The following is a 26157-nucleotide window of genomic DNA, read 5'->3' as shown; positions in this document are numbered from 1 at the left end:
TTGCCCTCAGATAATTAGCTATTTCCTTACTGAATTACTGTGAAGGGAAAACACTCACTATGCTATTAAGTAAGCCAAAGGACTCACTCTGCTTTTCTTCCCTGTGTCTCTTTTCTCACCATCCTCCAGATGAGAGATGGGGGTGAAATAAAGGCATTTCTGCTCCACAAGCATGGCTCCAATCCCACCCCACTGATGGGTGCTGGTGGGAAGAGCAGTGGTGGCTTTGCCTCTACAAGGGGCCTTGTTGTCCCAGGGAGTGAGAGTTCTGGGAGTGAAGCAGGAGGGACACCCCATAACCTGCTCTGGTAGTTTCCACATCACCACCTTGAGGCTGACCCCAAGGAGGAGCAGGTTGGCTGGGGGTATGTGTCCTGGTGGATCCCACTGGCTGGGGACAGTGTCCCACAGGGGTTCTGAGCCCCCCACAAACCACACCAGTTCCACTTCCCTTCGCCATCCTCTCCCCTCATCCCTGTGGGAAGAGGAGTGAGATCCAGGATGACCCTATCCCAGCATCCACCATCACCACTTCCCAGCTCCTATCTGTGGCCAGTGAGACTGTTTTAGCACACTACAGCACTTGCCAAGGGACGAGCAGTGGCAGCAGAGCAGGCGACAGCTCAGATGTGTTGATCACTCAAATCTGTGCTGAGGTGCTGGTGCTTTTTTCCTCAGCAGCTTTCTTCCTGGCTGCATCCCAGAAAGAGGTAGGATTCAAAGGCCACCTTGGCACAGGCTCCATCCACCCTGTCCATAGCTGCTTCTGAAGAGAAAGGCCCCAGGAAGTGCTTACCTTGATGCTGTGGGGGTTACAAAACGAGCTCAATCTGGAAGACAAAGTGTTTTCCACTGCTGTGAAAAGAAACCAAATCCCAATACACCTCAGGCAGTGCTGCTCTGAGCTCCTGGCTGAACAAGGAGCATCTCCAAGGCAGGGGAGGGATGGAGGGGATGTTCAACCAGGGAGTGGGGCTGGCTTGATCCCCAAGTTCTTGTCCTCACAGCAAGGGGGGCATCTGGGACACCTGGTCATGGCACTTCTGGCCACCCAAAGGCCACAGAGTGTGTGAAACGAGAAAGGAGTGTTAGTGGATAGATTTGGGGAAGAGGGCAGGGAATGGGCTCCCTGGTGACTGTCTGTGGCTGTCTCTCGTGTCACTGGCTTAGGATGAAGGCTGATAGTACTGGTGGGGCAACTGAGCCAGAGCATGGGCATTTTGGGAGCACTGGGGAGAAGGGTGATGGTACAGAGCTACTGAGGCTAGGGGGTTGACATAGCTGCGCTGAGATGCCTGTGCTGAGGGTGTCAGAGAGTACCTGTGTTCTGCTATATCATGGAACTCTTTAGTAACACTTGCAGTTTTTTTTTACAAAGCTCTGAGATGCAGAAAAGGACAGCAGGTTGTGGTAACAAGACATCACTGTTTTGCCAACCCTCCTCCACCCCTATCTCAGAGAACCCCAAAGCCTCCCTCATCAGCCACCAGAGATCTCACTTCGTCACCACCCCTCTACACAGACAAAGATCATCTTTGCACTTTGTGCCTTCGCATCACATCCCACGGCAGTGACCTGCCAGGCTCCCTCCATTCCTTCTTTCTGAGCTGGATATGTTGTCAGGCCAGAACCTGAGGCTATTCCTCCTTCCCCCCAAATTTCTGAGTATCCCCTGTGGGATCTGGACCATTACAGAGCTCTGCTGCTGAGCTGAGGGTCCTGGTTGGGAGAGGGACACCTTCTCTGTGAGGACAGGAGGAAGAGGGTGAGGAATTACTTCTTCCACATCCACTGGTAGAGTTTAACTTTTTATTTTTTAAGCTCAATCAAATTTCTGGAGCTTGAACCTTCTCCAACTGCTCTGTCTTGTTGCCTTTTTGCTTCCTTCCCTTCTGCTTAGGCAGCCACAGCAGGCACTGTGAGTCTATAATAAGTTATTCAGCAGTGATCATGCTCTTCCTCGGATTTCAATTTCCACATGTTTCCCTTCAGGCTGTTTCCAACTAATTTCTCCATTTGCATAATGCCCCCCTTAGGGATGCTCTGGCACAGCCCCTTCTCCCCCGCTTTGACAAGTTCATCAGAGATTCAGGCTATTAGCGGAAAAGACTCTAATTCTGTTGGCCCTTTAGCCTGCTCCTTCCCCATGCATCTCCAATTAAAAAAAGACAAAGAAGCAGTTTGGGGTTCAGAGGGATGGAATGCCCATGGGAAGTGGGCTGAAGACTGCTGGACCCCCCACTCTTGGAAGCCCCTGGAGGGAACCAGTTGGAAGAATTACAAATTCAGAGTCAAATGCTGTATCTTATTGTAGATTCTGGTCTGGTGGACTGAATAATTTTGTCTGGACTAGAATCATCTGCTATCCCCCCAACCCTGCTGATTTTGGAGTACTTGAAGGGGACAGATGGGGAGGGCTTTAGCTGGGACAGCACTGAGCTGGGGAGTGGTGGGGCTGGTCACCCCTGCTACAGATGCACCCACAGATGTCCCCTCTCCTGAAATAATGCTCTTGCTTGGTTATTTGGAGGGATGGACGTCCAGGAAGGCTGAGCACATGCAGAAGAGGGGAATGAAAACTGTCACATGGGTGCTGGATGAGTCTGCCACTTATTACCCTTCTCTTTCGGACAGGCCTGCCCTGCAAATTCTGCTTCTCTGTCCACCATCAGAAGCAGGATCTGCTTATTTCGCCCCATGTTTGTATTTTTCTGCCCCTATTCAAGCAGATTTTATGCTTCTACTATACACAGATGCCCCAGTCTCTCTCTCTAATTCTTGTCCAGCTACACAGGGGAAAAATAAAGCCTACCCCACCATCCTGCTCTCGGTGGTATTTTCCCACTGTTATCTACACAGAAATATATCTCCCTCCAAGATACTCAGACATCATCTAGATTATAACTTCCCTCAGGAACAGCATAAACACCCCCAGGTTTGAGTGAGTGTGGTTCTGTTGTGACGCTCACCTCTTTGATAGCCAGCTCCACGTTATTATAAACAGTCTTTTCTCCTTTTTTTTTTATTAGTTCTTCCATGTTAAAAAACATAATGGGAACTTTCAAACCAGCTTCTGTACAGGCCTCTGACACACTTCTCTCTTTTATGGCTCAAGTACAATGGCAATCGCAGACATTAACATGCTTCTTTAGGATGAAATGCACCCAGCTGGAGGAACATGCTGCATCTCTTGCAAAGCTGGCTGCAGCCTGCCCAGAAACTCTGGGAAGGGGGTGAGGGATGCCCAGAGTCTGCCTGCAGTCTCCTGCACATGGGGAAAAGAGGCAACAGGGGAGCCAAAGAGAGGAGGGATGGTCAAAGGTGGATGCTGGAGAGTGTGGGGTGAGGCATGACCTCTTAAACCCAGCCCTTTGGGGCAACCATTGCCTTCATACCCACCTCTGAAGCACTTATTGTGCTGCTGACAATATATAAATAAGCAAAGTAAGATGTATGGGGTGGATGCTTGGTATTTCCTTGTTACCAGAGGCTTTTGAATGGCTGGAGATACCTCTCTCCAATGCATGGGAAGGAGTGCGTTGAGGTCACCCAGTGTCTCAGATTCCTTCCACATCTCTTCCTTCTCTGGATCTCATCCCCTCACAAACAGCACTCCTACCCCAGATTCTGCAGGTTTCATCAGCCTTTTCTTTCCATCCCTCTTTGTGTGCAGGGCCCTGACCTAGTACAAGGAGTGGAATACTTCAGGCCAGCACCCCTTCCAGGACACTTCTTAGGTAGAGATTTCCATTACAAATCTTTTTGAGGGCCCAGGACTCTGGGATGGCAACCTTGTAAGGGCTTTGACTTGGTATCACCATGGCAGTCACTATTAACACAGAGAAAACCTTGCTGTCTTTACCAGCTTGTGCCAACAATGGGAGAGATGGTGTGCAACCACCAGCCTGCCTTCCTCCTTGTTTCTGATTTGGGATAGACCAGCAACTGGGATGTCCTCCTGTGGATCAGAGGTCTGTCTGCAGAGGGATGCAGAAAGCATGCCTCTTGGTCTTGTCCATGGTCTGTCCTCCTACTTCACTGCAGCTGAGGGGTCAGGCCACCCCACAGCACTGAAGTGACAATGTCGTCCCCATCACAGGAGTCTCCAGGACTCTGGCCTCCCAGAAGAAGCAGCAGTCATTCCCTGGCACCATACCCCCTCTTTTCTCTGTGTGTACCCTTCATGAGCCAAGCCTGGGCAAGTGATGGATCTCCCAGCTGTGGGACTGAGAAGGGAAGTTCTAGCCCCAGATCGGGGTCGTCGCACCAGCCCAGCAGCAGCGTGTGGTTTCTGTCCTGCACATCTTCCACCAGGCAAATGTGCTCCTCCTTGTCCCAGTAGCCAGGCTGGTGCTCAATTCCCTGTTGTTAGATGGTCGCACACTGCAGCCTCAGGGAGAACAGGGGTCTACTGTTTGTCTGAAAGAGGAAGAAACCTGCACGGGACATCCATGCTGGGGCCCTGCTGTGCAAGCAGCCCTTGCAGGCACTGGTGCTCTGTGCTCCATAGGAAAGCTCAATCCCAGAAGGGTCAGTGGCCAGGGATGGCAGTGACATGCAGGTGGCAGCTACACGTGGCCCCCTTTCGAGAGATAAGCGATCAGTGCTACCACCACCCCGATGTACACTCCTGTGCCGATGGTTATGGAGAGCGCGGCAAGGAACAGAGCTCGGCGGGAAGCTGAACTGGCCAGATGAAAATCTCCTTTGGAGACAGCCTTGCTGGTCTGGAAGGAGAAGAAATGCTTATTGCTCACAGCTGTACCAACCTGGCCTTTAACCAGCATGCAGTTGTTTCATTACTGAGTCAGTGCTTCTTGTCTGGCCACTGCACTCCATGGAGGCTGGGAACAGACAAGGTGTCTGTCAGTCTGGGAGGGCTCAGAACAGCAGTGCCACCTGTTCACATTTCCCTGTGGACTTTGCCTCCAAGGGAAGTATGGGCTTCAGCTACTTGTCTGAAAGCACCCATCTGGGCACATAGCCAGAGCTGTGGGTGGGTGGCTGGACCCTTGTAAGACCTCAGTGCATAGGGTGATGGCTGTGTGGTACTGACCAGATGCCAGTGCACCCTACAGAGATGCAAGGAGACCTGCCTAGGCTCAGAGAGCTGATTTTTGATGGCATGGTCTGTTGGCAGCTGTGCTGCCACCTGATTTTTCCTGCATGGGGTTTTCAGCTGAAGCCTATTTGGTGTTGAAGGGCTGATGGAACCAGCACTGGAGGCAGATCCTCATCTCTCTGGAAAAGGACGGCAAATTCCAGCCTCTCTGAGTACTCAGGGCATGTTCCAAGCTGCTCTTGTTATTACCTACTACTTCAAGTTCAAGTCACCAGGTGTGCATCAGTGCACTCAATATGCAAAGATACCAAACAAAGATATGGTTCTTGCCTCAGTGAGTGAACAAAGGGGGTAGTTATAGAAAATGGAGCTAGATATAAATTGCCCCATCATCACATGGAGAGTGCACTGTGCTATCTTGCACTATGTGGAAAAATGTGAAATCAACTGCTCCTTGGGGTCTTTATCAACTAATGTTTCCCCTGCCTCTCACCAGCCCTGTGCCAGGCACTCATGTAATATATTTTTCCATTTCTGTTAATGTCCTCTTGATTTAATTTCTTAATGCCTCCCCCATCTATTCTTGGTACAGCAGCATCTATGCAAATGTGGAGTAAATCCCCTGGCTCCGCATGAATTATTCGGTCAACAGCGATGCAAGTGAGCCCAGGCTCTGGGCTGAGCCCTCAAGGACACAGCAGCTCCTCTGAGCTGCTGCAGCCTGAGGGCCATTGCCTCTCCAGCCTCTGCCAGCTTGGCATTGCCTCCCACAGGTAAGCCAATGTGTACCAGAAACAAGTGCAAGAGAGGAGCTGTAGGGTGATATGGACACCGAGCTGCCCTTTGCATCCAGTCTCCCGAGCAGCCTGGCTCCTGTGGCATGAGCTTCCTCAGTCTGGGTCATGGTGTAGAACCTTCACATTACCAGAGAATGGGAGGACAGGTGGGAAAATGTCATTTTCCTGAACCTGGCTGGAGGGTGAGAAGCTGGGTGAGCTGCTCACAAGAGGAGCTCCTGTTCCCTAAATAACAGCCACAAAACCCAAAGGAAAAGCCTGACCTCCAGTAACCCACACCAGAACTGGAGAGGTTCCAACCCCACAACAATTGTGGAGACATCCAGGAGCACCCTTTGTCTCAACCCTCAGAGTTATGGCCATGGCACAGAGATGAGCCTTAGATTCAGACAGGTGTTGGTCACCTCCATGGGCCACTGTGGCTTTCAGGGCCCTTGCTTTAGCACTCGGCACATGCAGGCAAGCAAAGGGATTCCTCACCCCTTGGGAGAAGTAGAAGGCAGCAATCCCCAGGGGCCAGAAGCAACACAGCATGGAGAAAAGAGCCAAGCCCAAGTGGTCCCGGGGGGGAAGCATCAGGAAATGATCCTCGCTTTCGCTGTCGCTGGAGGAGTCGCTCTGCAAAACCAGATGGATTCAGCACATTCCCACCTCCCCGTGCTGCTCTGCAGGCTGCATCTCAGCACCTCGCCTCCCAGCTCCCACCCTCTCCTGATCCCATCACACATTCTCATAGAATTCCCACTGGCAAATTCAAGGAGTAAATTTCAAAAATATTTTTGACTCTTCAGCATGGTTTGATGAGGAACAACATAGCTCAGCAAATTCAAGACTGAAATGGATTCTCGGCTCCCTGCCAGAGAAAATGCTGGGGGTCTGGGATTTCCTGCATTAGAGAGAGTCTTAAACTGAAATATCTTCAGCTTTGGCAGATCTGACTATTTGTCAGCTTAAACAAACTTAAACAAAGTGACTTATCCCCATTAGAGACTAGGAGATCAATATCCTGCTAAACTAATTTAGGAAGTGAAGGAAAGCGTTTGAAGTGGAGCCTACATTGCAGGGGCACCATGCCTTGTCCCCTTAGTGAGTCACTGTTCAGTGCTGTGGTGAGCCCTCTTGCCTTTGGGCCAGTCTCAGACCACCCTGCAAGTGATGTCTTGGTGGGGAAGGGACACAGAGGTGGGGACATCCCTGCTGCAATCTGAATGGGCTACATCACCAACACCAAAAGAAGCAGAGCTGTGCTGGGTCATCAGGCATCAGCTCCAGTGAGCTCTGGGACCTTCTCCCACCTCTCAAGATGCTGGATGATGTTTCCCAGCCTTGGCACCACTGCTCAAGCCATAGTGGGGCACAGCACAGCAACGAGGCTGCTCTGTGAGCTCTCATTCCTCCTGTGTAGGATTCATCCTGTCTTTATATATATAAAGCTTTCTCTCAGCTGCTGCCATCACACATGTGAATTTTGCTACTATGCAAGAATTGCTGTTTCTCTTTAGCTAGAGCATCACAGCAGCAGCAGGCTGCCTCTGTCAAAGTATTCCCATTTCCCAAGGATCCCACAGAGATCCCACCTCCCTTTTGCTCCCAGCAGCAGTCAGGCTGCTCTTAGAGAAGCTGACCTCCTTTTGAGGTCAGCAGTGAGGAAAAAGGAGCAGAAATTATAAGGAGGAAGAAGAAATATTGGGTGCACAGGGAGGCTGGTGAGGCAGGAGATGGTAGGAGTTTGGGGGGAGTTCTGGGTAAAGAAGGGAGAATAAATTATCAAGAATTTGAACCAATGTCCAGAAAGAATGACTACAGGAGCTATACCACCTGTCCAAGCTCACCTCATACTCCTGCAGCTCCTCTTCCTCCACCTCATAGGAAACAGTTTGGATGCGGATGTCACTCTCTACCAGGCAGGACCCTTGTGCCTCATGCCCTTCAGGAACTTCAGAAGGAGACTCTTTGCTTTCTGTAAAGGTGGTCTCGCAGCTTTCCATCTTGCTGTCCTTGGCCTTGAGAGCAGCCTCATCCTTCACAAGGATGAAACTGGGGCCATACAAAGCTTCAACAGCCAGCTGCAGAGAACTGGCATCCAGCAGCTGGTGAGTCCTGGCACCACCGGTGTTTTGGAATATGTAGGAATACAGTTTCCCTTGGCAGCGATGACTGGGGTAGTCCTGGCTGTGATGCTGATGGTAAGAATAGCTGCTGCGAAGGTGGCCATTGGATTTGGCCAAGAGCGGGTTTTGGAGCTCACGCACGCTTTCCATGCTGCCAGCAGTGGTGGGGAGTTCCTGCAGGAGCAGAGGGGGAGGGAGGGAGCAGACTGTTATTTCAGCAAGGCAAGGGAGCAGAAAAGCCTCTCACCTGTGCACAGCCAATGTCGAGAGGCCAGTGGGAACAGAAAAATTTGGCAATACTGGAGAAAACAAGACCCCTCCCCACCTCTGCACAGCTTGAATGCTATTCCTCAGGTGGTAGCAAGATAAGGATGCAGCCCTGCAGTAAGGTTATCTGATTCAGGCTGGATTAACATGAGGACTTGCTGTATCTATAATGCATCTTAAATTGGCCATGTTCAACCTCACAGGAAAGGACCTACCGCATCTTTTCTGCTGATTCATAATGTGTGCTGTGAAAAAGACTGACAGCACAGTAGATAAGAGACCGACAATCACTTGAGGAGCCTTCCTGACTTCCCAAAGCAGAGGGTTGCATGGTGAATTATATCCCTCTGGACTTTACACATACACCTAACCAGCTTTCAGGTACATGGGAAGTTCTCTAGGACTCATTGAAGGCTGGCACTGGATGGCACTAGAGCTGGCACTGGGGCAAGTGCAGTGAGCCACCAAGGGAAGCCAGGGGGCTGCTGTGAGCACATGGAGGTGGTGATTAGGCTGGGGTGGGAGCGTTGGATGCTCTGTGAGGAGCAGCAGAAAGATGTGGGGATTAAAGGGGAGACTCCGTGGGGTTTGGTCCACTTTGAAATGATGAAATTTTAAGCAAATGATCCATCACATCAAAGTGCTGTTTAAACCAGCTCCACCCCTGGGTACAGCGGCAGTCAGACAGCCTTGGCTCTAGGCCACCAGCTTCAGAAAATGCAGAGTCCAAAGGAGATACTCAGCTACAAATGTCAACATGGGTTTCTTCTTCAGGGAAATTCACCTCCCTCTCCCTTCCTTCATTTCAGAGTGCTGAAACCTTGTATTGCTCTCATTTTCTTTTTCCCGTGAAAATTTCTTAGATGAAATATTTCCAACCCTTTCCTTCAGAAAAGCATTTACTATTTTGGCTTCCCAACCCACCTTGGAACAAAGAAAAAGTACAGTGAAATATCAGCATCCTCAGGAGAGAGAAACAATTACTTTGCCCTCTTCACTACCTGAGCCCCAGGTTTTACAGTCTCTTTTAGCATTTTCCCAGCTCCTCAACCATGCCACCTTGTTGCCTTGCAACCTCAAATGTTCCTGTCCTCCTCAGAGACCTTGGTCACTGACTTCTCTGCAGGATCCTGTGTAGCAGGGTCACACTTCCTCCTGCTGCAAGAATCCCTCAGGTGCATTAGGTTTTCTGATAGACAGCACACCATCTTGTCTTTAAATCTCAAGAAATAAATATAGAGAAATTGAAGACTTTAGAGAGTGAAAAGTCCAAGTGGTCCTGTTTCCTTGGCCAAACTCTACCGCATCATGCAGGTTTGGGAGCCATGCAGGGTTTTAAATGGACCCGTCTGCTGGCTTTGTTCAGGCAGGGTCATCACATTTTGGAAATCTGCTCAGGAAAATGGAACTGTTCAAAAGCCCTCTCGTACTGCTAAAACACTGTGCATTTTGGTGAATGCCCTTCACTTCTCCCTTGCCAGAACCATTCCCTGCCTTCTGCAGTCTCCCACCTCACTTACAAAGCCAGTAATGCAGTAATGGCTCGTGCAGCAGATGGCCATTAAGTATTTTCAAAATATTTAAGGGAGATGCATATTTGTAGCAAAGATGGTTTTATTTTTTGCACAGACAAAGAGAAGCTCAAAGCTACATCCCAGTTTTCGTGCAAGGAAACCATGATACTCTTCTTTGCTTACCTTAACATGCAAATTAGATTTCTAATAAAATAACTTAATTTTTAACTAAACAATAAGGAGAGACCAGTCACCAGATGTCATTTGAGAGCAGCAGCCAAAACAGGAGCCCAGCGCTAGTGAGAGGAAATTGCCAGGTTTAGTACAGCATCCACGCCTTATCTCAAGAGATTATTCTGGCAGCAAGCTAGGGTAGGAAGGAATGGGATCTTGCTGAGAACTGCTGGAGGGAGTCAGTTCCAAATGTGTTGAGAAACACCAGCAGAGGGACTGCAGGCAGGCTGCTGGTCACTGGGCAGCAGGTACTGCCTGTGTGGAAGTTGCTGTGCTTCTCACTTGGGGTCCTCAGCAACAGGTTGGAGAAGGAGCAGAGCTGCACAGAAAAGCCATACATTTCCAGCAGCAAGCACTGGGAAACAGAGCGTGGGAGGGGGAAAGAAGGGAAAGAAGCTGGGAGGAATTGGAAACCGAAAAGGCAGTTTGGGAGGTGCCAGGGAACCAGTGTGGGATGAGTGCATCTATGCAGCTGGACTAGTCCCAAAGGATGCTGGAAGGGCTGGTGGGAGATGTCTCGCTGACCTGGTCTGTGGGGAAGAGACAGTGAGGGCTTGCAGGCAGCAAACATCCTCGGGTGAACACACCTTGGGGAGTGACAGTATGGGTAGCAAAAGAAATCACAGGAAAAAACTCCTGAAGTGTGGGGAAGTCTGTGAATGTGGGCTGGGCCGGGCTTCATCCCAGGAAAGTGAGGTGAGCTCAGACCTCTCTGGTTTGAGCCTCTGGCCTCAAACTGTCCTGGAGCTGTCCTTAGAGCAGAGCCAGGATCTTGGAACTGCTGCACAAAGCATGGACTGGCCAGGGCTACAGCTGGAAAGATTTAGCCTGTGCTAGTCCCGCACCCTGTGGAATTATAAAAGATTTACCTGTACTAAAGCCTCTTTTTCTTGCTGCCTTCCACTCTTGGGAATTGGGGCTGATGCTCTCCCTGGGAGACTGCCAGGACAAGGGGAAAAGAAGAAAATCTCACAGTGCTTCTGATAGATAAGTGAAGGAGCCACAAACTGCAGCCTTCATACCCAGTCCTGGCATTTGTCAGCTGTGGGGAGGGGACAATGAGGACCTGTGTCACAACATGCTTTACAGGAGCGTGCTCAGCCCTGCTGGGAAGCAGCCAGGCTGAAACCTTCCTCTCCCATAATGGTGAAGATGTGAAAGAGTCCCAGAACCAGAGGGATTAGAGAAGCTTCCCACTCCTCAGTCACCATGATGAGCACATCACAGAGAGACCATGTACTGAATGGTCTGGGTTTGTAGGTGGGGACAAGCCCATCAAGCTTCTAGAGATGACATTAAAGAGGGAATGGCAGAGGGTGAGGACCAGCCCTGTGGGCATGTGCAGGGAAGGAGAGAATCAGACCAGCCCTGCAGTTGTCCCCAAACCCCATTTGGGTTATCTGAATCCTACAGGGAATTTAGCCACACAGGGACTTTAAAAAGCAAGAATAATAATAAAATAAGTCTGGTGATAAAGAAAGCCTGTGAACAACCAAGCTTGGGGAAAGAATAACGAAGTCAGAAGATGAAAGCAAGAAAGTAGTAAAAGACAAAATTGTCAAAGAGTGGCAATTCTCTGTCATGATAACCAGCAAGACTGGATAGCATGCATATCCATCAGCTCCATGGGGCTGGCCTGGGCAGTGCTGGCAGCAGGTAATGGTGGTGAGATGCTGCTAGATGCACAGGGAGGATGCACACATACAAGCATACCTGCACAACTTGGGCACACCTGGGAGGAGGCAGACTGCGGTGCCCTCGTTGAGCCGAACCATTGCTGCAGCTCTACTGTGCCTGCCAGCTGCTGGCTCCCTCCCGAACTGCCTCCCCCTGTGCACGGCTGCTCCTGGAACCAGCTGGCTGAGCAGAGCCCCCACACTCCCCAGCCTGGCTGCAGCAGTCCCCAGCAGAGTGGGAAATGCACAGCTGTGTTGTGTATTCTCAGCTTCTAAAGGCAAGTACTGGGTAAAATGAGCCAAAATAAAGCATGAAAATAGAGAGGTAGCAAATTTAGCTTTGTATTTCACAGATCTCACCTCCACACCACATCCCCCGAGGCAGTTCTCAGAGGGACCCTTGGCACAGATGCCGGCTATGATAAGCCAGTTAATGATGAATTAAGTAGCTGTTCCAGGAATCAATCATCGTTTAATTGCCCTGTCAAGCAAACACTCTGCCTTGCTTCCCGGGCTCATTAGCAGGTTGTGGCTGTGGTGCACGTCCCCAGACTCCAGAGTGAGAAGGTTAACCCACTCTGGCTGAAGGCTTTCCCCTTCAGGACAGCACCAGGGGAGCTCGGTGCCCTCAGGTTTTGGTGCCCCACTGCACTGCCATGCCCTGGCTGGTCTGAGGGCAGGGGACAGTGTGAATGCCTGTTCCTGATCCAGCTGCCATAGCCCTAGGACAGATGTGGACCACTCCTGATGGAAGATGAAAGCATAGGAGATTTGTCGAGCACTTGTCCCTGAGTCCAGACCTTCCTAGAAGCTCTCAGGAGGTGCTTTGGATCTTCTAAGCAGGCGCCCATGTCCAGTCAGGACACAGTACCTCTGCCTCTGGGCAGGCAAACTTGTGATTCTGCCTAAGGGAAAACCATCTCACAAAGGCTGCTGAGAAGCAAAGGCACAACACTGCCTGGGCAGTTGTCACTTTGGAAAGGGGAGTGAAGGAAGGGCTGTGAAAGTTCACGGACAATGCTTCTGGCAGGAGTGGACCAAGCCTTCTTTTGGCCACAGGAGCCCATGCAGCAGCATGGATACCTGCATGTCTCAGCCCTGAGCCCCACAGGGTGCACCACAGCTCCAGAGGACAAGGAAGTGCTTTCACCAGCCCCACAGACATGATTACAGGAAGCAGTTTTGCTCCAGACAACACTGAAACACTCCCATGGGTTCTCATCTGACACCACTGCTTCTGTCATGGGCACAGCACCAGCATGCAGATTGAGGGGCTGTTCATCCCTGGGGTGTAACAAAGCCTTCACCTGTCCAGGGAAAGGTGGAAAGGTGCCTGTGGCACGAGCATCAGGTGAGGTGGCCTGGGGGCTGGAAAGGTCAGAGAGGTGATGTGGGGGAGGCAGGTCTCAGTGTGGGGCAGGAGGGAAGGGTGGTGAGACATGATTGCCCCAATGGGACTGGCAGAGGTGGTACCCAGAGAAACAAAAGAGCACAGCAGGGACAGCAGTGGGAAGGGAAATGGTGGGCAAGAAGCATGGGGCAGAGGAAGCAAAGTGATGTCTGAGCCAGACAGAGAGCTGGACCCTGGCCACCGACATGGAGAAGAAAAGCACCATGAAGCTTCGGTAGGGGAAAGAGATGGGGAGGACCAGGAGGGAAGGAAGAAGGTGACACAAAGCCTGTGGACTTGGATTAGAGGGAGGATAGCTGAGACGTTTGTGATGTAGAGAATCTGATTCACACTTTTGATGCAGCTGGTCTGATAGAGCTGGAAAGGAGTGAATAAAATGCTTGTTCTGATCTCCTGACAGGTGGAAAGCCAGTACCAAAGGGCTGCTGGCTCCAACAGAGACTAAATTGCTCTGAGAATTGGGATGCGATGGGCTGCTTTTCAAGTATCACAAGTCAAATTGGGCAATTTCCAGGTGAAAATCAGGTCTTTATTGTCTCTGATAAAAATGTTTCTCTGCGGCAGTGTTCTGACCCAGCTATGTTCAAAACTAAGGTGTTGCTCCTAATGGTGGGGAGCAGCAAATCCACCCCTGGGGCTGGCAGGGGAGAGCCAGGCTGGTTTTGGAGAAGCCGTTCTCTACAGGGCTGGGGCTCCTGCCCCTCCCTGTCCCCAGCTCCGGTGCCAGCAATCTGGACACACTGCCGGTGCGCATCACATCAACAGGGGAGCAGTGGAAACTCCATCGCCTCCCAGCAGGCATCCCCATAACTCCCGGCTTCACATCGGGAGTGCCGGCACACAGCTGTGCGGCGCCGGCAGCACAGTGTTCGTGGCTGCCCTCGCGTCCCCCACGTCGGCCGCCACCGGCGCTCGCCAGGCGGCCACCAGGTGTCCCCGGAGCGCCGCGCAGCGCCCGCCGCGCCACCCGCACCGCCCGAACAGCCCCGCACCGCCCGAACAGCCCCGCACCGACCCGCACCGACCCGCACCGCCCGAACAGCCCCGCACCGACCCGCACAGCCTGAACAGCCCAATCAGACGGACCAGTCCCGCAGTGCCCGAACAGCCCCGCACTGCCCGCACCGCCCGAACAGCCCAATCAGACGGAACAGTCCCGCAGTGCCCCGCACCGCCCGAACAGCCCAATCAGACGGAACAGTCCCGCAGTGCCCGAACAGTCCCGAACAGCCCCGCACCGACCCGCAGTGCCCCGCACAACCCGAACTGCCCGCACCGCCCCGGCCGCTCCCGACCCTCAGCGTCGCGGGGCCGGGACGGCGCCTGCGGGCACATCCCGGGCCCGGTGCCTGTGTGTCCAAATCGCTGGGGACAGCTACGGCGCCCCAACACCCCACGGCTGGCGTTTTCTCCTCAAGTGTGAGCACGGCGTCGGCCGGCACGGGGTCTGAGCTCACCGAGCTTGCCGGAATGCACCTCGCAGTGCCCCTCAGGCACGAGAGATATGGGAAAAGCTGGCGATGCAAGAAGAAGGAAGCATGGATGGTGATGGAAATAAAGCACATGGTGGTGTGGGTGGCTAGGTGTATAATTAGCAAGTTTGGACTCTCTCAGTATCCCTTTTTTTAAGCAGGAGACGCAAACAAGTAAATAAGGTGGCTGTCAGAAGTTTCTGCAGGCTGTCCTGTGTACGTGGGATCAGAGAGAAGAGTGGGAAGTGTAGGGGGGCTGCTCCTGCAGCTGGCCCGGAGCTGGAGGGCAGCAGAGTGGCCATGGAGTGCCCAGCTGAGGCAGAGCAGAGTGGGTGACCTGGCTGGCAGCACTGGGCCAGGGAAGTGGATCACGACAGAATCAGTGATGGGCAAGTTCTGAAGGTTCCAACAGCCACACTGGGACAGTCCTCTCAACCTCACAGCACTCCTGACGGGTTTGCACCCAAACAAGGAACAACCCTGCAGCACACTCAGCACAATAACCCCCTGGGCTTTAAAGGGGTACATGACACCAAACAAAGCTGATGGATTGCTCTCACCAGAGGCTTCTTCACTTTGCTGCATGGGGACCCAGCAAGGTTGCTGGCAGGTAGTGATCTGGGCAATGACTCCCGGATGTGATTGCTGCTGGGACTGTCAGCATCTCCAGTCCTTTGAGGCATCAGCCAGAGAAGACAGTTTGGAGGCTGTTGGGCTCTCACTTCTCATCTGAGCCAGGGTTAGGAGAGACTATTTTCCCTGCTTGCTACAGCATCTAAATCACTGTCCTGGAGAAATATGAGCTCATATGGGTCTGGGCTTCAACCTTCTCTTCCTCAGCTCAGGACCACCTTAAGGAATTACCCTAAGACTGCTCTCTGGAGAGAGGGGCACTGGCATCCTGCCCTCAGTGTAGAAGACCTACTTAGAAACATCTATGTATAATGGAGCCACTGAGAGCCAAACTCACTTACACCTGGGCTCCAGTGCTGCCAGCACAGAGGCAGCCCAGTTCCGTGCCTGAGATCAGGCTCCTTGCTCGGAGTGTCCAAAGGGACAAGTATCCCACTGGACTGCTCACAAAGGTCCCTCAAGGTGTGTTTATGTGTATACTATCAAGACATTCTCTCTGCTGCTGGAAGATGCACAGAAGCTCTTGCTGGCAGATTTTAATTTTGCTCATGGCTGATTTTCCTCTATTAATGACTACAGTCCTCAATTTCACATCAGGTTTTCTCTGTCACTAATTATACCCAGTATTGAACTGAACACAGTGATTATTCTAAATGGCTTCATGCTCTTCTCCAAGCAGACACTTTTACCCATAGCCTTTTCTCCAGTCCCATGATCTCTACTTCAAGGATCTTCTCCTGCCCATGAAGTCCCATTTATGACTGCTGTTACCATGGGACCCTGCACCTAATCCTCCCCAGAGACCACTCTGAAAGCATCAATACCCTGTGCTGGAGCAGACCTGTGCCTCATGCTCCCCTCCAGGACCAACTGTGATCCCCTTGGCCCTGCAGCCAAGCCTGGGACCATGTGCAGGTCTGCGTCCCAGGGATGATCTCCCTTCAAAGTCCTGGCACCCAGCACAGAGTGGTCAGGTAGATGGGACCTGGCTTTCTTCCAGGTGAGAGACTTACATCATCTGAGACCAAAATGGGGAGTGGGATGTAGCACCCACGGTGGCAGCAGTTGTTGGGGGCACAGAAAGATGTCCTCCCTTTCACAGCTGTGGCTCGCTGATAGAGCGGCTTAGCCGCAGCTCCTAACTCCATCCTCACATCTCCCTGCAAATCCCCCTCTTATCAATTGAAGCTGGCAATGTAAAGCATCTGTTAAGGACTGCTCATTTGTCTTTGTTTAGAACATATCCGTACTCAAATGATTCATTAGCACCCTGAAGGCTAGAGCATGCAGCACCCTCCTTTCCCCACTGCCCTGTTTATTTTATCTATGTCTCCCTGCCTTCAGCTCAGGGCTATTTCCATCTTGCTCACTGTGTCCTGATTCTCCTGGATTCACAAGGCTCCTCTGTAGTCCAGATGTTTAATTCATCTGCCAATGATCTGCTCTCTCTTTAAAAATTAACTTAAGTTGTGGAGATGACACCGGTCCAGTTTACTTTTCCAAACCCTAAGTTTCCAAAATCAGTGTGTATTTATCAGTGGGATGATTTCCTGGTCCAGCAAATAAGTGGATTGCTGTCTTCCCATCTGGCAAACATCTGCAGACCCAGACAAACTTAAAGGTGTTAAAATTATTACTTGGGTCAAAAAGTGCAATCCAAACCAGATGTTGAGAGTCTCTCCTATATACCAAAATTTCATATTGTCAAAGAATACTCAAGTGGAGATGTGTCCTCTGAGTTTGAGGAGGGGCAGCTCACACTGCTTTATTCTATCATCAGGAATATAATGAGAGAAAAGGCAGCTGCCCCCAGCCATCACACAACCCTTGTCCACCCCACAGTACCAGACTCCAGGATGATGCAGGGGATAGTGCTAAATTTTCTTCCATATAGTATGGAAACAGGTGTTACAAAACAATACCACATTTTCTTTTCCATGACCTTGTTAAGTTGCCTTGCTGAGGGGCCCTCTGGACTGCTCCTTCACTTGCTGTATGGATACTTTCCATTTCTTCCTGGCACATTTCTCTTCCCAGCACATGACACCAGTCGCCTGGAACAGGACTCAGCTTGCCTCTTGCACCCATCCAGAGTCATAGTGTGTTGAAGAGGCAGCTGTGCACTGGGTGAGCTGCACTCTTGCTCCTATGTGGGCTAAGTGAGAACATTCTCCTCATGGTGTTTCCCTCCCAGCATGTTCCTGCTGGGTGGGTAAAAGCCTCAGCATCACCTTCTTGTCCTTCCCTGCCACCATGGAAGTCATGGAGAGCAGGAAGGGTTTGCAGAGAAACCTCTGCCCAGCTCAGCTTTGAATCTCTGATGTGCCTTGGGCCAATTTTTCACACCAGCTGAGCTTCCAGACATATAGCTTGGGGACAAATCCTGTGACCAACTCTGGTTTTCAAAATATACCTGAAGCGTTTTACTCCAAAAGGAAGCTGGTTTAAGTGATGCAAATAAGAAACACTGGGGATTATTGCAGGCTGAACAAAGTGTTTGATTTGCTGCCTTTTTCACTTGACAGAGAAACAGCAACAGAAGGGCAATCTGAAGGAAACCTGTAATGGATTTTTTTTCCTCTCTAATGCTGTGCCTTGGCCTTTCACTCAGAAAAGTCAATCATTTGCCCATATCCAAATCTACAAATAGAGAAATTCTGTTGGAAGACTTTGCCTGAAATTGCCACCCTGAAAGCAGCAATGGAGTTGCAGCTCCTGCAAGTGGTACCTGCCAGTCACAGGCTCAGGTCCAGAACTTTAGAAACTAGGTAGAAAAAGGGGTGCAGAAAGGGCAGAGCTTTGGACTACCTAGTGAAATCAAAGATGGTCCTGGAAAGATGTGAGTACATCCCAACACAAGCAGAGGGGCTGTGAGGGGGGCAGACAAACCAAAACGGCCTGAAGTGCCCATGCCCATGCCATGACTGCCCTGCTGTAACACAAGCTCCTGGGCCAGGGAGGACTGGCGCTTTTGGGGCTTGCTCCAGGGAGCTTGTCAGTGCCAGAGGGAGATTTTAATGGCCAATATTTTTCTGAGTATTTGGTCACTTTTCTGCAAGTGATGGTGATGTCTGCAGGCTGGGCTGAGGGCAGGAAGGAGCCGGGTACCCTGCAAAAGCAGGGATCTGCTGTACAAATTCACTGTGCTAGAGCTGCAGCAAATTACTCATTCTTTAATAATGGTGTTTATTACCTGCCTCTGATGGTGGCTCAGGGAGACAAAGTGAAGTGGATTCAGCTCCCCAAAGCTTTAGCTCTGCCAGCCGTTTTCATGACACAAAAAACTTTTGCCAGAGAAATGCAGTCATTGCATTTTGGCTTGGGTAATTTCTTCTCCTTACAATCTACAAAGTAACCAGCAACTATCCCTCAGAGACCAAGCTATTTTTCTCCTTCCGTGTGGCAGGCAGGCTCAGACCCCACTTCTCTGGTTTTCCCTGGTATTTATATAGTGCTACCTTCCTCCTGGGAAAAAGGTTTTTACTGGTGGCAGATCCAAGCTAAATGAAGGGAGAATTTGTCTTTTTCAGAAGCAGAGGAAGTAGCCCAGTAAAATGGGTTTGGGAGAGCAGCATGGCTTTTGTGAAACCTGCAGCAGCTTCGGAGAAGGAATTATAAACAGGCACTGGGTAAAGAAGGAAAGTGCTTCCCGTTTAAACTCCCGAACGAGTGGCTTTTTCCCCCAGACGCAAGATGGGAGGTCATCCTCTGGGCTATGGGGAGATGGTGCAGCTCAGGGAAGTCGTGTCTTTAGTACAAGTCACGGCACCGTCAGTAGCTGTACCTACCGAGGTCCCCGGGCTGTTCCCCTGCCCAGCTGCATCCCGGGGATGGCCGCCAGTGGCGTGGCTCCCGCCGAATGCTGAGGCTTCTCACAAGAAGGAAAACCACCCCCAAACTTCAGCCGGCGGCTGAGCTGCCACTCGGGGAGGGAGTCCCGAAGGCAGGCTGGGTCCAAGGTGTCATTGCAATTGCTCCGATATATCTGGCCTCCAAAACTTTGGTTGAAATCCTTACATTTTGGCCACCCCAGAGCCTCTGACGAGGTAATTTGTCCCGGCTTCCCCAGGTTGTAGCCTTTCATCTTTACATTCCCCAGCGTATTTTCTGACCACCCCCGGCGCCAACTCGGGTTCGGCGCGGGGCTGCCTTTCCCTGGGGACGTGCTGCCATCCCAGCGGAGCAGCCTGGGGACGCTGGGGACAGCGCTCCCGGACCCCCCGGGAACGCCGACCGCCCGGGAGCCAGCGGGGGTGCCCCCACCCGAGAGCTGTACGCGGGTCCTTACCTGCGTGTCGAGGAAGGGCTCACCCGCCAAGTTGGAGCACGGGCGGCAGGAGTGGCGAGGCGGCGGCTGGCATGACGGCGGCCGGCAGCGCTCGGCGGCCCCGGCGCGGCCTGTGGCCGGGTGGGCGCCCGGCGGCCCTGCGGCGGGCCCGGCCGTGGGGAGCGGCGGCAGCGGCGGCAGCGGAGCCCCGGCCGGGGCCGAGTGCGGCAGCGCAGCGGCACAGCGCGGAGCCGGCGGGGAGCGGCGCAGCTCCGGCTGCGGCCGGACCGCGCTTCACCTCCGCGCCCGCACTGCCGCGCTGCTGCGATCAGCGGCTCGAGGGCTGGCTGAGCGGAGCCGCGCCGCTGCTCCCGACGTGACTGCTTCTCCCGCTGCTTCCGATAACACGGCACAAACTCTCTCCTTGCTCTTCGGATCGCTGCATTTCCCAGGGCATAGCCCTTCCCACTCCCCCAGCAAGGGAAAGACCCGGTGCCAGCGAGCAGAGTTTAAAGGAAAAGGATAAAAGCGATTTCTCGCTGTCCGAGGGAAGCCCGGCCTGGGGGGCTGCACCCCAGGGACAGCCAGCTCGTTTGCTGGCTCAGTCAGGTATTTTTCTGCCCTGCTCCGTGAGGACCAGGGTGGCAGGCTGATTTGCCCTACATACATCTGGGCATCGCTCCGATTAGTGGAGGTAACCCGGCTTTGCACCAGCACGGCAAGAGTCAACACCACCGCCCCAACAGCCCATTCTTCCCGAGCCCATTTCACCCCCAGCCCCCCAAATGTCCCGGGAGCTCGTGATGCTCCCTCACGCTCCGGCAGCTCCCTGAGCCCTGCACCGATGCCCTGCTATTCCTGAGCTCCCTAGATGTCCCCTTAAATAGTTTTCCCCACCTCAGGATCACCCAGCACCGAGACTGTTGGCAGATACACACGCGGCTGGAGGCTGGTCTAACCACAGCGACCTGCTTGAGCGGCAGAGAGCCGCCTGCCTTCACCCGTCCTCAGGGCTGCTTTGACGGGAGCAGTCCGTGACAGGCACACCCGAGTACGACCCACAGCCACCCGTGTCCACCAGCAACAGTACCCAGCTGTCATCCTCTGCAGCCCTCAGGGAGGCTCCCCTGGGACTACGCTGTGTCTTCTCAGTACAACGTGATTTTCTGAAGGTCCGGGCTTGTCTCTAACACCTCCCAGCTCCTTCCAGGAGCTGAACTGACAGCTGATGGGCTATATACCAGCGCAGCTGGGTCTCAAGGTCCCATTACCGGAGGGGCTGAGGCACTGGTTAGGGAAGGAGATGAGCAGGGCAGCCTTCCCTCTGCTCCAACAGAGCTGCACATCTTTCCAGTAGCAGCAGAGACATCCTTTTGTAAAGATAAAAGGGCTGAATTAAGTGGTCTAACAACAGGACTGAAGTGCATGTGTTGCCCAAATAAGCAGTGTCAGGTGGCCAGCTTTCCCTCCCTGGGGGTAATATCTGTGTCCCACTGTTGGCAACCCCCAGCAGGTCTGGGGAGGATTTGAGCAGCCCAGAATGCAAGCCCCAGGCTGGGGGCCTCTGCAGGGAAGCTGTCTTTGAGGATGTCAGCCAGAGCACAAAGGCTGCTGCTATCAACAGAGCGATCTCCAGGGAAAACTGGTCCTGTGGCCAGACCCAGTCAGCATAGCTTGAGGGGAATCTAAGAAGGAAATAGTTGTCTCCATGTCCCTAGGGAGTGGAACAGACAGGAAAGGGTTAGGGGTACAGTAAAGGAAGGTTTGCATCTCTGCCATCCTAAATCTGTCAATCCAGATTAGAAGAACACTTTGGAAGCAACGTCAGGATGTGACTTGGGACTCAGGGACAGAGTGGATGACTTATAGGGGTTCCTTCAGCCCTGATGACTCCAGCTGCAGCAAAATCCCAGCAGGTGTGAAGTAAAGTTCTGACTGCACACATCACAAGGTATAGTGTGGGGTGAGCTGCAGCCCTGTGAGGAAACAGGGGTGTCAGTGGACTTGCTGTCACACGGGTGGCAACAAAGATGTTTGGTGGCAATCACCTTCCCCAAGTCAAAATCCCCATAAGGGTCCTGCTCACATCCTTGGGAGCTCCTGGGGATGTGGCCACCAATGACTGCCTCCTTCTCAGTCCTGCTGTTTGCATCTTATGAGATCCTGTGCAGCCCTGTCCAGCCAGCATGAGGTAATTAAAGGCAAAGAGGCCTCATTCCTCAAGGACACCTCTTGGCAAGGATGGAGGGGCTGTGGACTTACAGGGAAGCAAGACATGCTCTAAACCCCATCTCTCCCTGTCCTGGGGGAGCGTGAAAGACAAACTCAGTTGCTGGATGAGGCATTTTCATCCATAGCTTGCCGAGGCCCAGAGAACTTTGTTGGCTTTTCCATACGCAGAAGGCTGGGAACATGGAGGACAGCTCACAGAGGCAACACTGCCACAATGGTGTGCATGGTCACCTCCACCACAGCTGCCCCTGCACAGTTCTGGCCAGCTCCTTCCATCAGCTGGGAACGGCTGCACCATCCTTCACTAGAGCCACACATATCCCTGGAGTAATGTGCAGGTGCAGCAGTTGCCTGGCCAGGCAGAGGATTAGCCCTCACCAACTTTTACCGATACACTGCTTAGCAGCAAGAGCTGCAGCTCTGTTTCTCCTGCTTTAACAATGAGAAGGTGACATTAGCATCCCGAATCAAAGCCTCTCTGAGCTCGAGTGGCTCTGAGAGAAATGTATGCCTACACAGATAGGTAGGTACTTGTGGAGTATGGTGAAAATCACCCTAAGTGATGTGGTTTGGGGCTTTGCTTCTATAGCCACAGCCATTCAGTCCAGATTAGAGATGGGCAGCGTCCCTGGGAGGTGACATGAGGCAAAAGGCTGTGTGACCTAGAAGAGTCAGCCAGAGATAAAACACTTCTGGGGCACTGAGGATAAGCTGCCAGTTGGAAACTTTCCCACCCAGAAAAAGAAAAGGGACAGATTCTGAAGGGAATGTAGCAAAATGCACAGAGCCTCCCACTCCACTGAAACTTTTTGTTGTATTTATGTATCCACTGGGGTGAATGAAATGAAAATGGATGTCAAAATGGCCCTTTGCTCTCAGCTGCAAGGGAGACTGTTGAGAACCCTTCCAGCAGAAGGAAATGAGATCTCATTACATTAAATATTAGCTGATGCACTATCCCGCTGGACTTGTTATACAATCGAAATGATGCACCTCTTAAAAAAATAATTAGAAAAAATGTTGCTGGAGACATAAAATACAAGAAGAAAAGGCTATACTTGTGTTTCAGACTTGCCTGGCATGGAAAGATGGGGTTTTGTTTTTGATTATGTTCTCTCAAACATTAAAATCTGCCTGCCAATACGTTCTGAGCTTCACATGCTTCATTTAACTACAGACATAGCAACAGATAAATATGCTATGACAAATTTGGTAACATTACTTTATTGATGGCCAAAAAAAACCCCCAGATCACTCAAGACTAAAAGCCTGAATTCCTGCCAAACAATCACAAGCGAAGTGCTGAGATGAAAGATTTCGCGCCAGAAATGGACAGACACTACTAAAACGCCCAAAAACTGGAAGGTTTCTGCAAACGTGGGGGCTCAACTGCAGAGCATCCTCAAAGAAACAGAAACAGAGAGTGAAAATACAATGAAAGGGAAACAAACCACACTTGAGATGACTGGTCATTGCTGCTCAGGTGGCTGCATCAGCAGGACAAGAGAACATGAAGCAGGACTCACTTGTCAGAGGCACTCAGTGCGCTCCTGAGGTGTGGGGGGGATTTGAAGAATCTATTTATGATGGTTGAGGGGAGCACCAAGCAGATTAAAGTTACATTTGCAGCTATTAAAATGATCAGATTAGTGAAATCTAGAGACAAGAGAGAAGCTTCAGAGGGATGAGCCAAAGCTAATTAATTGGGCAGCGTGATGGGAGAAGAAATTAAGCGTGGACAGGGGGAAGGTAAAACATATTGGAAGGAACAACTTCAGTGCTTCATAATCACTTGTGATTTCTAAATTAACTGGAAGCATGAAGGCAAAAAAATTACGTGGGTGTATCTGTGGACAATAGAGGGAAAACCATCTGGTTAATGTACAGTGGTGAGGAAAAAAACCCAGAATATGCTGTCAGATTGCTTTCATAGAGGGATACAGAAAATAATAAAAATATTACGGTACCGTGTTGGTAAAATTCAGCTGTGATGGATAAGTTGAGGTTTTTCAATTAGAAGACAGATTCAGATCATTTATTATGAAAAATACAGTTAAAAAAAAAACAAGTCTTCTGTAAAAGTGAAGCATTAAGCCCTGGAGGGCAGAATGAAGTTTGAAAGTGTTTATGAGGAAGTCTGGCCATTTAGGAGGCAGCAGTAAACAGCACATAAAATGCAGTTCCCTTACAAAACATAGCAGCCAGCATCAGATTTTGTCAGGACTCTGATATGATGTGAATAGCACCTGATAACACAGATAACTCCAACCTCACATGTAGTTAAAGCTCCTGAGAAGCCTGTGTTTGCAATATATATGAATAGCATCCTTCTGGAATTAGTGTCATTTTCCTCCTTCTTAGCAAAAGTTGTCTTCTGAGGAGGCTGGAGATGAAAATACTTCAGTGCAGTAAAATCCACAGGGAATCCCTTACTATCCCTCCCTTGCTTCCCATCACCCATGGTCCTGAGTGTCTCATGTAGCCGTGTCAAAGAGGGGCCTCTTACCCCTTGTGAGTGATGCTGAAGCAGTATTCAGGTGTCAGCACTGTTCTTTGGCACACGATGGATGGAGGAAGGAGGTACTTTTGGAAAGCACCTGAATTCTGCAGTAATTAAGCTCCCAGTTGACATGCTGTGAACAGACATTCAGTGTGACCTTTTCCTTGCTCCAGCTACGAAATCTTGCTGGATGCCTAAAGCATGTGGCAGAATCTCAATCTCCTCACAGCATAAAAAACTCCCACTCTCCTGGAGAGTTGCCTTAGGAGGGCAGGACATGGAGGTCATTACGGAAAAGGGCAAGTCCTCATGAGGGCAAGAGACCTCCATGCATTCTAAATGTCCCCATCAATGCTGATGCTCCTGGACCAGAGGCAGCTGTGGTGTAGGCTGGGAGAGCTGAGGAGCAGTGTGGGATTTTACAGGATATGAAGGGGGCAAGGAGAGAGAAGGAGGTGGTGTGTATGAGTGCAGTAACTTATGTAGGGGATATGTTCAGGGAAATAGCAGACATCTGGAGGACGAGTGGGATATGGAAGGGAACCCTGTGTGCTGTCTAGCTGCTTTGCATTGCTCTGGAAAAGCAAAGCAGCTCTAAACCCAGAATAGCTGCTCCATATGCTTTGTCTGTTTTTGCTTGCAGCCAGAGCTTTGTGGTAAATCTGGCCAACAGTCTCTTAAAAATGCTGAGCTCGTGGGACTACTTGTCCACCATGGATGACCTCAGAACAGTCCTTCCAGCCTGATTCTCTGTGAGTCTGCAACTGCTGAAGGTAAAACTCTGAGTTATGGAAAAATCAAGGGGGAAAACTACACAACCTCGAATCTGTACTCCCATGTAGCCTGAAACTAAAAAAGCTCAGTGAGCTTCAGCTGTAAAAATGTTGATGTGCTTGGGATAGGGCAGAGTGTTTGAGGCCTGTCTGTGCACTTCTGCATCCTATTTTGTTGAATTTAAGTCACAAACTGAAGACTTCGCTTTGACATAATTCTTCCCAAGAATAGAAGTCTGTAACATGTGGTTGCCTGGCAAATCTTGCCCATCTCTGATTGTGAGAGAAGTGAGGTCAATGGCTGACAGATGTGATCCAGCCTTCCTGTTACCAGAGCTGCTTCTGCTGCTGGTGCAGACTGCAGCCCCTGGTCCCTAGGGCCTTGGAGGATATGGAGCAAATAGCAGTATTCAGCCATGTTTTCACAGGAGATGACAAAGAGAAAACTCCTCATGTCCCACAGCTGGCTTTGAGACAAGAGGGTTCAATCCTGTTCTTTTATAAGGGCCTGGACTGTGGTGCTTTGCTTCATTAAATATGCTTCTACTTACTGTTTTTTTTCTGTTCCCTCTCATTTTTTGGAGTTGTCCCGCTCTGCCCAAAAAACCCATGCTGGGCGAGGATGTGTCCCAGCTTATGCACGTGGGGATTGGACAGCCACAGCAGCTGGGGGCTCTCAGACTGTCCACATGCTGTGATGTAGCGGCAGAGGGTTTAAGTCCAACCCCAGGAAATACAGCTGCTACCTGAGGTGGCCATCACTTGCATGATAGCAGGTCTCCCACTGACTAATTGCTGAATAAACCCTCTTTAAAGGCTGGCAGATTGATCCCTGGGGACCTCCTTATGCAGCTATTAGCAGGAGGCAATGCCTCTGGAAATGAAGCTTTACCAGGTTGCTGAAGCCCCAGATTAAAGGCAGGCAGCAGGGTTAGGATGAAAATATCAGCGAGCAGCTGTGCAAGCACCACAGGGACCCTCCCCATTTGTGCTCAGTCCCTTGCTGGCTCAGAGGGGCAGTGGTGGGCTGCATCCCTGTCTTTGGGATCCTGTAGTCTCCTGCAGACCCTTCAGCATCCCTGCGCCCTCCCCTGGGGACTTGTGCTCGACAAGTTGAGGGCACCCTCCACTTCATGGCTGTAGTGGGAAGTGGACCTTTCACCAGGGCAGCCTCCTGATGCAAACCGCTGCACACAGACCTGCAAATC

General features: G+C 51.3%; 1 protein-coding gene across 3 annotated transcripts; it reads right to left on the bottom strand.

Annotated features, from left to right (window-relative positions):
* Positions 1 to 1795: 1795 nt before the first annotated feature.
* On the bottom strand, positions 1796 to 20753 carry SYNDIG1L (synapse differentiation inducing 1 like). Of its 3 annotated transcripts, none has more exons than XM_033062981.2 (4): positions 20535 to 20753; positions 7692 to 8144; positions 6340 to 6477; positions 1796 to 4727 (listed from the first exon to the last, which is right to left on the bottom strand). In XM_033062981.2, the coding sequence occupies exons 2-4, from the start codon at positions 8118 to 8120 to the stop codon at positions 4569 to 4571; spliced, it is 726 nt and encodes a 241-aa protein (XP_032918872.1). In that variant the 5' UTR covers positions 8121 to 8144; positions 20535 to 20753; the 3' UTR covers positions 1796 to 4568. The 3 variants fall into 3 exon arrangements, with proteins under 3 accessions (XP_032918872.1, XP_032918871.1, XP_032918870.1); XM_033062980.2 differs by lacking the exon at positions 20535 to 20753 and adding an exon at positions 20342 to 20523; XM_033062979.2 differs by lacking the exon at positions 20535 to 20753 and adding an exon at positions 19466 to 19564.
* Between the last annotated feature and the right edge of the window lie 5404 nt (positions 20754 to 26157).

This window comes from Catharus ustulatus, chromosome 6 (assembly GCF_009819885.2).
Source record: "Catharus ustulatus isolate bCatUst1 chromosome 6, bCatUst1.pri.v2, whole genome shotgun sequence".
Classification (NCBI taxonomy): Eukaryota; Metazoa; Chordata; class Aves; order Passeriformes; family Turdidae; genus Catharus; species Catharus ustulatus.
Note: the sequence above shows the minus strand (reverse complement) of the source record. Positions and strands in the feature narration are given on the sequence as shown.